Below are 12,248 nucleotides of genomic sequence, written 5' to 3' on the forward strand. Positions count from 1 at the left end.
TCAATGCTTATATATATATACACACAAAAAGGAAGTAGAATGAATTAGAGTTACATTTAAATAAATATTTAAATTTCCCATTTCAACATTGTAGTTTGAACTGCTAAGTGGTTTCAGCTATTTGCTTTTAAATAAATATCCAATACTAGTTTTCGAGAATTCAACTTGCATGCCGATAACTGCTTTAAACAATTTTGAAGAGTTAATGACCACGATACTAGCAAAAATAGTTCCTTTTTTCCCTTTAAAAAAATCAAAGATATTCTTAAAAGAAAAGCGTTACTAAAAACGGTGTGTTAGAGGGAAAAAACATATTTAAGAAATACGGATGTTGCACTAAATGGAGTGTTATTAAATATAAAAAAAAGATGCTAATGCAAAATTTAATTTAGAACTGTTATAACTAACTGAAAAATTCTTTGCAGATTCCTTCCATTTTGGTTTTAATGTATGAGATATTGACATATATTTATTTGATGTGTTTGCATCACAAACGCAGTCCCTTTCTCGCTAGCCCAGTCGATTTTTATGTTTATTTTTCCTTAAACAATAGAAAGAAGTCTTTTTTATATAAAAACTAAAATAAAGAAGCAGAAGGTGGATATTAGTAAAGATCGTTGGTATTTTTCCACTAGCTGTCAAAACTCATCAATTACATATAGATGATTTCCAGATACTTTTTGTTTCAAAATATTATTCTTTTATCGTTTCAAAACGTCATTTAAATATGTTACCCTTTTTAGGTAAATATGTCATTACTATCGTCTTTATGCAAAGTAAAACAATTCGTATTTCGTTATTTTAACCCCTTGACGCAGAATATTTATTTAACATATTTTTTATACTTTTGTTACTGTTGTGTATTGAGTTAGGTCAAAATAAGGGAAAGATATTATATTTAGAATTGTAATAATTTAAGGTTATAAAATACAACAGGAAATACCGGTGTCTGTTTCTGCGTTACAGGTGAAATCTTCCAAAACACGGCTCACTTTTAAGCAATAATTTTTCAAATTTGAACTTATTTGCAGTTATTTAGATCTAATAGAAACAGTCCATCTTCATTGAAATTTCTTTAATATGCAAAATCAATTATTAATGAATATTTGAATATGAATAAGAAATTTTTTTTCACTTACTTATTTTATTTTATATTTTAACGCAAATATAATTCCGATAATCTAACAGATTTTTGTTTTTAAACTATCCGTCTGTTTTTTTAAAATTAAAAAATACCAAAATGTATTTTTGCTTGAATTTGAGCACCAGAAAAAAAATATGTATAAGGGACACCGATCTCCCAATTGCCTTAAAGGGTTAACTCAACAATACAAAATGTTATAAAAGAAAGAAAGATTTAAATGTCTAAAAATTTATAATTTACTTTAGATCTTTTTTTAAAATCTACATAAATTTCAGTAAATTTATTCTTATACTGTTGGTATCACAATAGACCACTTTGGATCACAAGTTAAAATGTTTTTCATCGTGTAAGTGTTAGGTCATATAGCCTTAACCCCTAATCCATTGTTGCAAGCTTAATTTTACAATTTATAAATCTTAAATATACGTTAAACAGTACCTCAGAGGTTAATACATCGGACTACCATGCTAGAGGTCTTGGCTTTATCTCCAGAGCAGTTGTTCTAAATATTTTTCGGCAACGGAATCCTAAATAATGAAGCTTCTTCCGGTGGAACCTTGACTTCACAATTAAAGTAATTAAAGACAATAGTGTAAGCATTAATCATCAAAAAACTACTTTATTTTGACTTTCAGACTTTTTAATATTTAATAGGATGAAGGAGATTTTTTAATCATTTTATTAATTAATAATCTTAAAATAGTTTTTATGATTGATAGTGGACTTGGCTGACTCAGAGATAAATGTAATCAAGAAAAAAATTTGCTTTTATATTGCTGTAAAAAATAGAACTGTTACAAACTTTGAAAACGGTAATTACGGAAACATATTTCTTCATTGGAGAATTAATTATTATATTTTGATTTGAAAAGCGCAATGGGAAATACTATGGCAATATTTTATAAATACATTTCCACTTCATAATTTTTCATTATTGTTCTTAGAAAAATTGCATATGTTTTTAAAAAAATATTTCATTTCTCTCTTTTTGACATTTTATTTTAAATATGTCATAAAGGTAGTAATTTCATAAAGGCAATCGAAATACTAAGTATATAATAGAACTTTCTGAAAACACCATTCGGGAATCACTGCTCTAGAGAGCTATGAATTTCATTTATATATTTGAATATATTTAAATACGTTACATTAATTGGATACAGTGATATGTGCTTTTGTGTAATACAGCCGTTCTAAACGATATCTCAAGTATTATATTTATATCTCACTGTTTATGCAAATAGACGCATTTAATGTAAAAAAAAAATTATTATCAATAAAATTCACAAGGTAACAGTAAAAAAAAAATAAGAAGACGTTTCTTTTAATATGCTTACGTTTTCTAAATGGGGGTGGCACAATTTTTTTTAAATAGTTATTTTTTGGTAAGCAAGGAACCTAACATTACAAATCTTTTAAAATATTTGTTCTAAATAAAGACACACTTAAGCATTAAAACAACAATATTTTTACGTAACGTCAACAAATTTTAGATTATAAATATCAAAATTAATTTTTTCCTAGATCAATAAAATTACCTGTGTTTTAAACTAAATTCTTTAAAAAAATTCAATTTTACAACGAAATGAAACCAAATATATCGTTTAGTATTGATTTTTCAAAAGAAAAATTTTAAACATACTTAAACCTACTTAATTATACTTCGGTTTTTAGTCCAAAACATGGGTTATATTGATAAAATCTATAAACAAAGTTTCAAAGAATTCTTTTTTAAAAAAATTTTTGTAATGTGTGTTAACGTAAAGAGATATTCTAAAAATTAAAGTTTTTTTCTGAAAATGCATCTAAAGAAGTAATTGGGTACTTCCACTTCAAAATGAAGATCACGAATGCCCACACATGTGACTTATGACGTCAGCGCCAGTTGATCGCCTATAAGGAAAAAGTCCTGTTTTAAGTTGAGCTAAATTTCTTCACATAAGTTAGAATGCCAATTAACGCGAAGTTAATAAGATACAGCACCGTATCATGTATCAAATTTGTTGAAATATAATTCTTTCTCGTCTATGTCTTTTTCTTAACTTAGATTTATTATTTGTTTACGTATTTCATTGTAACCGTGATATATTTTTGTTTTGTGTAACTGTAAACTTCAATGCATAATAAGTTTGTTTATGTTCTACATGGCTTCGTGTCTGGCTTTGTGTTGAGTAAGAAATATACAGTGAAGGAAAAGAAATCTTTGTGAAAGAATATTGAATATGGCACTTAAAATAATTGATACTAGGTGGGCTTGGCTTACTCGAATTGGAATGCAAAGATCAGTTGATAACGTGAACAAATGCCACGTTTCAACAACCAATCAGGATTGAGATACCCAACACTATGTCTCTTGCAGGCATCCCATCGCATTTCTGTATCACATTGCATTGAAAAAATAACTACAACTTTGATTCTAAATATCGGAAAACAAAAATTTAAAAAGATTTAATAACCTTAAGTACAAAAGTTTAAATATAAACAATGAAAAAATTAACAATTTTTGTCGAAATTGCCGCTTTTTATCCAATCGTATAACTTAAAGCGTTTGCGTATATATTAAATATATATTATATACATAATTTTAAGCTATTATTTTTTAGATTTTTCTCTTAAAAATGTAGAAAAGTTTGAAATGTGGCTAATTGAATGAAGCATTTTATAATAAACAACTCTGAAATCCGTTTGTAAATTGGCCTTATCCGTTGTAATAGGAAATCCGTTTGTAAATAGACCATAGTGTTTTGCCATGGTTAAGAAAGTGTTATTGTAATACTCGATGTGAAAATATTTATTTCTGAATATTTGATAAAACCTGTTGTCTCATTTTAGTGATTTCGACAGTAACAGGATACGAAACATAACGTCCCATTCAGTCAAAGTAAAAGCAGATAACTTGTAAGTAAAATAAAATCAATGCTTTACTTTTATTTCGATGATATTTTTACAATATCTGTTATGTTTCACATTGTTTATTGAATATGAAATTTCAACTAATAAAAAAATTTATAAGTGTAATTCCCTAGACACTTTAAAAAAGAATTTCTCAAAAGAATTTCTCAAGAATTTGCCAAAATAGCTCCAAAAAAATTTATAGTCGAAAAATAAAATTTGAAAAGTCCATATGTTAAAAAATTAAACAGCATATACTCGTTTTTGAACAAAATTTATAGTCTCAAATAGGATGTGGAAGAAGAAATGTGTCAAAAGTTTGTTGGAGGCTAGAAGGATTCGAACCTCCGGTGTTCGTAGTAGGATGCTTTAACCACCATACTTGTACAGAGCGACAAAAAAAAAAGCGCATCACGTTGAATAATTAAAAACCGTCGTCTGAACAATTAAAAAAGTTATGGGGTATTATTTAACCGATTTCAGTCAATTTTTTCGTTTTATCATGTAAAATTAGATACTTTAAAATGATCTAAAAAATTATGTACCTTAGAATTCAAAATTATTTCGATTATTATAAATAAAATAAATAAAGATGATAAATATTTATTAAAATTTATTTTTTGCGTGGAATTACCTTTAGATTCGCTTAAAAAACTCTCGAGATATGGCAAAATACTTTAAAAATAAAACTAATATTAAGAGGATCAAATTTGAACTGCTCACCTGACCAAACTATTGGGACTATGTTTCCCAGATTGCGGCTACCCTCTGTATTTTGGGGGACAGAAATCCGAATCTGTCAACAAAAAGAAAGGTATGTTTATTCAAAGAAAGTACGTTTTTGTGTCTGATTTCGTAACTTAAAATATCGTTTGCTCTAATTAATTTGCATATTCGAGTTTACCCCTTGAGCCAATAAGATTGAGTTCTAGAACGTGAAGATCCGAACATTAGATCAAAAGTTATTCAGGATTATGCATTTTTTTGCCTCACTGTACAACCCTATTGAGAGATAGAAAGAGTTTTATAGAGGCCACCACAATGACACATTATTACTCGAATTTCCAATTCTAATGGTAAAAATGGCTACAATTTGGAAATTGTGATCCCAATAGTTTAGTCTGAGGATCGGTAATTTTATTGTCCCTTTTTCGCTTATTTTGCTATGTCTAAACGTTTAAGCGAATAAAATATATAAAGCTTTCTCACTCTTTCTGGGCTGAGTTGTACAACTATGGTAATTAGAGCATCCTACTACCTTGGATTCGGTTCCAGAAAACAAACATCTCTCTCACACATTTCTCCCTCCTCATCACTTTTTATACAATGCATTTTGTTCAAAAATGAGTACATGCTGTTTCAATTTTGAATAGGGTTTCCGAAATCAACAATTATTTTCTTTCGAGCTATTTTGACACATTTCCGTTCGATTTTGAGAAGCCTTTTCTAAATTGTACTTTTCGCGAATATTAATCCTTATTTATTTTTTAATTAATTGTGACTCAGTTAAATTCTACGATCTTAATTCTACATTTTTAGAAATGCAATTATTACTTTCCGTAAATTTAATTAAAGCATTTTTACAATTTAATTAAGACATTTCTACAATTAAGACATTTTTACAATTTGCATTAGCTGAAAACAGTTCTATCGAATATTAATAAAAACTGAATTATTTTGAAGAAAGCTAAAAAGCTATTTATTAAAACTAAATTTGTTTATTTTTAAGCTAAATTACTGAAAAATGGTAAGAATTGCTTTAATAAATATTTTTTTTAATGCGACGTACTATTAATAGAGGGGAAATATTAGTTTTAATATTGAAAAAATATTTTTGTACCTGATGACAAATAAAAAAAATGAACTACATTTGAATTATATAGAACTAGGAGGCTTCGCCCCCTGCTCGCTAACGCTCACCAACCCCCGGAACTGCTTTCGCAGTTCATTTCGGATTGCTTCGCAATCCAATGCTCGCTTCGCTCGCTCTTTGGATACGTTCTTAACGTCTAGCTTTTGTATACTTTTTTGAATACTGAAGTTCCGAAAACTTTTCACTGTAGAAAATTCTAAACCTGTACATTTCAATATTAATTTGAAATTGCAAACAGTTCACATATTTTTCTTAATCACACTATTCTAAATTTCAGTTGTTGAAAAAAGTAACTTTTGTAAGTTTTGTTTCAAAGTCTTTCCCACCAGAGGGCTAAAGCCATGTGTTGTAAGCCTCAAATTTAGCATGAAGTTGTAAAATGTAATGAAAGAGGGTCATAGCAATAATGAAAGTAGAAGTAAAGTTAGTACTGTAAAATTAAAACAATATTTTTAATCAATGAGCCAAGTTCTTCAAGAATCAGTTGTAGAAGTAGGTTGTTTATTTAAAATTTTTAAAGAATTTCTTAAAATTACAATTATTAATTTGGGCTTTTGGCGATACAACACTTATAGAATTAAAGGATTTGTTACGTCAAGCGCTCAGGTATCATAATTTTGATCTAGTTGCGCTTCTATGTCATTTTGATTTATGTTGCTAAGTTAACTTTCAAAAAATTCTATGGATGGCAACAGCATTTTTATTTTTTAAGTTGTTTATTTTTATTTCTTTTAGAATTCATTATTTTTTTAGCGAAATGTTTTTAACCTAACTGAATTCTTTGCCGACTGAAATATGAAGAAAATAAAGTAAATATTTAATTGTTATGAAAAGAATCTTATTTAGTTGTACAAAGTACTTGAGCCAAAATTTGGGAGTCACGTAAGAGAATTATAAATATTAGATCAAAAACACATCATTAAAAGGCAGAATGCTTTGGTGTTTTCAAAAAGTAAACAAAACAAAGCAAACGTTGCCACCGGCGGAAAAGAAATACAGCTAAAATTTGGGAGCCACGTAAGAGAATTATATATAATAGATTTATCAACGAAGTACGAAGTAAAATTAATAGTGTTAAAATAGCGATTATGAATTAAGTACCACGCATTTTTTTGCCAATCCAGCACCATCTATTACATAGATATTATTATTAAATTTAATAATTATGATTGGATATCAATAGTTAGACTAAAATGCCCAGGTCATAATAATCATGAACTGTTTCCGATTTTATCTCATGTATATCATTTTCACTATCTAGATAATTTAACAGATGTTTTGAATATGTTTTGAAAACTATGACAATATAATCACTGCGTAGCTACACTTTAAATGCAATTCACTTTGATATGAATTAATTAAAACTGAGTTGTATTAATTTTAAAAGAAAACCTTTGGTGATTTAAACAGAAAATATAAATATTACAGGAAAAAATAGTAGACAGTAAAAAGCTAATTCAAATAATTTATGTTGTTCGTGGTTGCCTGAAGATTTATGAACGTGGATTTATAAACATGAAATGAATGACATGAAACAAAAAACTGAATGAAGAGACATTCGGGTATTTACAATCATTTTATTTTAATTTTTATGCCATAATTTATATTATTTATATTATATAAATCATTTTAATTCAAATTAAATATAAATTAATAATTGCGATGGAGAGATGGAATTTAGAAAAGGTACTGAATTGTACATTGCATCCACTTACCTATACTTATCACATTGAAGTCAAATTTATCTTAATTATACGAGAAAATAACTCATTATCTCACAATAATTATATTCAAAGATTAATTAAGGGTAATTATTATTTGTAAAGTTAATTAAAAAAATCCTATACTTGAGAAATCAATATTTTTATTGTAATTTTTGTAATGTTTTTTTTTTTTTTTTTTGAGCGTGTGTTGGTTCATCCCCGCACGACCACACCCTGGTGGTGCGGGGGTGTTGTTAACGGCACTAAACACAAACGAAAACAAGAGCAAAGGAATTTTACATCATCGTGGAAATCGTGAGCTAGTGACGCATTCAAAACGTATCCCTTAGAATTTATTTTCTAAAAAAATAAAATTTCTAATTCGCGTATATACTATAAGGAAAGCATAAAAATTGGATTTTTAAAGAACACAAGAACTTAAAAACACTTTTTTCAATCAATATTCTTACACATTACATCGAATACCTCAAGAATAATGCAAAAATAACGCATACATAATTTCGATAGTAAAGCATGTTATTTAAGTTTTCAATCATTTTTATAAATTTTGTATATTTACAAGAAATTTAGACTTCCTGTGGTCGAAAAATAAACTCACAAATAAAGTCCAAAATTTTTTTAGATTATTAATCATGATGAATATAAGAAACATATTAACTCAATTTTATCGATAGCAAAGTATAAATAAATCTTTAAACAAGGTATAAATGCAAAAATTAGTTTCATATTAAAAGCATCCCTTAAAGGCAAGAAAATAATTACCTAATTTCTCTGAAATTAATTTCGATTACTCGTTTGAGTGATTTTCTTATTGTCGTGGAACAATCGTTGTTGAAACGCGAGAATTGATAATCAATAATCATATACAGTATCAAATAATTTTATTTAGTGTAATTTCTGAAACGAGAAAAATAATATAGGAAGGGGTTACATAAAATGTGATTAATACAAATGTAATTTATAGAAAATGTGATTTATGATGGTTCTTTAAAATCTAATCGTTGTTTATTAGATATCAAAAAATAAAAGAAAATATGTGAAAAAATCTACAAAACATGATTGAAACTTACTACAATTGCTAGTGCTATCATAGTTATATAGCTATTATAATAGCTATATAACTATGAAATCTATAATAGCTATATAAGATATATATCTATAATAGCTATATAAGATATATATTTATAATAGCTATGTAAGATATATGCCTGTAATAGCTATATAACTACGAAACTTGCTATCATGGTTATATAGCTATTATAGAAATAAAGCTATTATAGTTTTACAATATAAATGTAACAAAATTTTAAATACATAGAAAAAATTTCATGGCAAAGTTTAAAAAATATTTCACCAAAATTTAACTAATTGTTTAAGTTATACAACATTTTCCATAGATTTAGAATACTTGATTTAAGATTATGTGCAAAACCTGAATACTATATATTTTCACAACTATGAAAATTTTGTGTAAACTCAACATCGCATGACCAAAATCTGCCAAAGACTAAATAATATACGTAAAAATCTCCATTTGGAAAATGTTGCAGAAAGAAAAGTCATAAGAAATGTACATTATAAAAGTAAATGTACTACATTTATCTAATTATGCGCTAACGTAGAGAGCATAATAATTTAATCAAAGATATATTTTTAAAAATATTAGCTTATTAGCAATATTTATACATTTGATCTCAACATCTACTATGCATCTCTTCGATTTCAGAACCAGTTTTATTTGTATTAACACAGATACTACTTGGTTTTACTGCTTTTGACAGTTATTTATTCCTTTCATTCTCCAATCCAATTTACAAGCCTTTTCGAACAGGTAGCTCATGAATTTGCTTAGAGATTTAGAGAGTTTTTCAGCTTCTCTAATACAGCCTCTAGGATATGAATATGTTCGCTACTCTATTTATTTTTCTCGCGATATTTAGCCTTTTTATTTTCAGCTCTAAAGTTTCTCTTATGAATTGTCACTTTCTTGACAAATTTTACGAAACCTAGAAATTAGAATATTATTTCCGTTAAAATTCAGGAATATTCGGCAGCTAATAATTTAATTATATGTTTAAGAAATGCAAATTTCTGTGTCAACTAAAAATTGAATTAGAACTACACATAAAAAATAATTTAATTTGAATAGCTAATGTGTAGTCAAATAGATGCGTAAAGGATTACGCTAAAATAATTAACTTAGAGAAACAAAATTTTTAATCGTTTATTTTAAAGAAGTTTAATAACATAATTTTTCATCAATTAATTCAGAAGTTTATTAACATAATATAACATCAATTTTCGAGTGTAAACTTCAAAAATAACTCATTATAATTTGCGTGCGATTTTGAAACTATTTTTTCGATGATTTTGTTTTTGAAAAAAATTGCTTTTTATAAAAATTTTAAAAGAAACTAATATGTTTATTTTCTGAAACACAATCAAGATAAAAAGTCTTTTTTTTCAGAGTCTTGGATCATAACTCTATAGAAGTAATAGAAGACTGGTCTTTCCACGATTCCCAAATAGCAAAACTGTAAGACATTTCTTTCCGTATTTAGCGCCATACCGTTATAATCAGTCTAATGTATAATAATAATATAACGAAAAGATCCTCAAATAAACGGGTTTTTGATGATTTTAATCCCGTCATTGCTCTCTAGGAAAGAGTATGCTATCATGCTTATTATGAAACCACACAACTTTCTCCCCCTTTAGACGAATGGCAGCCCTACTCGACGCTTTGACAAAATAACATTTGCGATCAATTTTAAAAAGGTGTGTCTGTGTGTATCATTTTTTTACGAAAATAAGGTTTTATTGCCTTACTGAGTAATAAATTTTCTTTCTTAATCAATCTTAATAATTTTTTTCTTTATTTAGCCATACCGTTATAATCGGTCTGATATATATTTTAAAAATGAATAAAACATGTTTCTCTATTATTTTTTAACTCTGATCATTCATTTTTGTGAGCAAAATGAGTAACGAAGAGATCCTCAAATAAACTGGTTTTAGATGATTTTAATCCCAACATTGCTCTCTCGGAAAGAGTATGCTAGTATACGACTATAAAACCACGCAACTTTCTCCCCCTTTAGACGGATGGCAGCCCTACCCGACTTTTGACAAAATGATAGTTGCCATTAATTTTTAAAGATTGTGCGCGTCATTTTTTTACGAAAATAAGGTTTTTCTTGGTTTACCGAGTAATACCGAGTCCAGAAAATACCGAGTCTAAACTGCCTAAAGAAGAGAATCCAACAATTTTTAAACAATCGTTTCGTTCAACGTCCCGACATTAAATGAAATGAAATGGCAAACCACTCACAACCACACAGCATCTAATTCCACACCCTTTCCTAAAGTGGTTCGAACTTATGTCGACTGTCTCAAAAGTCCCTGGTTCGATCCCAGCCGGCGCCAAGAAAATCGCTAACACACTCTATCTAATTTTTTATTAACCTTTCGGATAGTACGATAAGTGGACCAGAATCACTTCATCCTACTAAGCACCGTAAGCAAACGGTTAATTTTATTTAGAATTGGTCAGAATTTGAGAAGGGTTTAGTCTTTCTGATTTAAATAATAGTTGATGACCCATATAATGTGACTGTTTTTCACTAATATTTCCCAAAGATTCTAAAAATATAAAACCCTGCATATATACTTGTAAAATATCCCTATATGTTTTACATGATTCAAATGTATTTAAAATAAATTGAGGATTGTTTTTCATCGCAAGAAAATTTCTTTTCTTGCAACATGAACAATAAAACAGATGTCCCAAAATTATCTTTCGAACTTTGAAAGACATAACGCTAATAATAAGATATGAAATCTCGTTGCTTGTACAGTAGTCAGCAACAACTTGAGTTCTTTCTTACGCGTAAAATTTCGATTCGATTGTGCAATTCGGCATAGCTCTCAAACGATATAGAATTACTTAGCTAACAACTTGAGTTCTTTCTTACGCATAAATTTCGATTCGATTGTGCAATTCGGCATATCTCTCAAAAGATATAGAATTACTTAGCTAACAACTTAAGCTCTTTCTTACGCGTAAAATTTCGATTCTATTGTGCAATTCGGCATAACTCTCAAACGATATAGAATTACTTAGCTAACAACTTGAGTTCTTTCTTACGCGTAAAATTTCGATTCTATTGTGCAATTCGGCATAACTCTTAAACGATATAGAATTACTTAGCTGACAACTTGAGCTCTTTCCTACGCGTAAAATTTCGATTCGATTGTGCGATTCGGCATAACTCTCAAACGATATAGAATTACTTAGCTAACAACTTGAGTTCTTTCTTACGCGTAAAATTTCGATTCGATTGCGCAATTCGGCATAACTCTCAAACGATATAGAATTACTTAGCTTACAACTTGAGTTCTTTCTTACGCGTAAAATTTCGATTCTATTGTGCAACTCGGCATAACTCTCAAACGATATAGAATTACTTAGCTGACTCATTTGCAACAGAGAAAGATACAGCTACATTGAGATGAAAAATCTTCGACAAATTTGCATGCTTAATAGCAACAATGAACAAAGAAAAATGCAACAAAATACAAAAAAAAATGTTTCTATTGTTTCTACTCTTGTATT

The 12,248-nt window shown here is 28.1% G+C and overlaps 1 protein-coding gene across 1 annotated transcript in view; it reads left to right on the plus strand.

The window, feature by feature from the left end:
• Positions 1 to 12,248, plus strand: part of LOC107439628 (follicle-stimulating hormone receptor) — a 148,462-nt gene that overhangs the window by 108,054 nt on the left and 28,160 nt on the right. Inside the window, exons 6-7 of the mRNA XM_021147262.3 lie at positions 3,977 to 4,042; positions 10,101 to 10,169. Of these exons, the coding sequence (XP_021002921.3) occupies positions 3,977 to 4,042; positions 10,101 to 10,169 (135 nt within the window). The remainder of the gene's footprint in view (positions 1 to 3,976; positions 4,043 to 10,100; positions 10,170 to 12,248) is intronic.

The sequence above is a fragment of the Parasteatoda tepidariorum genome, chromosome 4, assembly GCF_043381705.1.
Source record: "Parasteatoda tepidariorum isolate YZ-2023 chromosome 4, CAS_Ptep_4.0, whole genome shotgun sequence".
Taxonomy (NCBI): domain Eukaryota; kingdom Metazoa; phylum Arthropoda; class Arachnida; order Araneae; family Theridiidae; genus Parasteatoda; species Parasteatoda tepidariorum.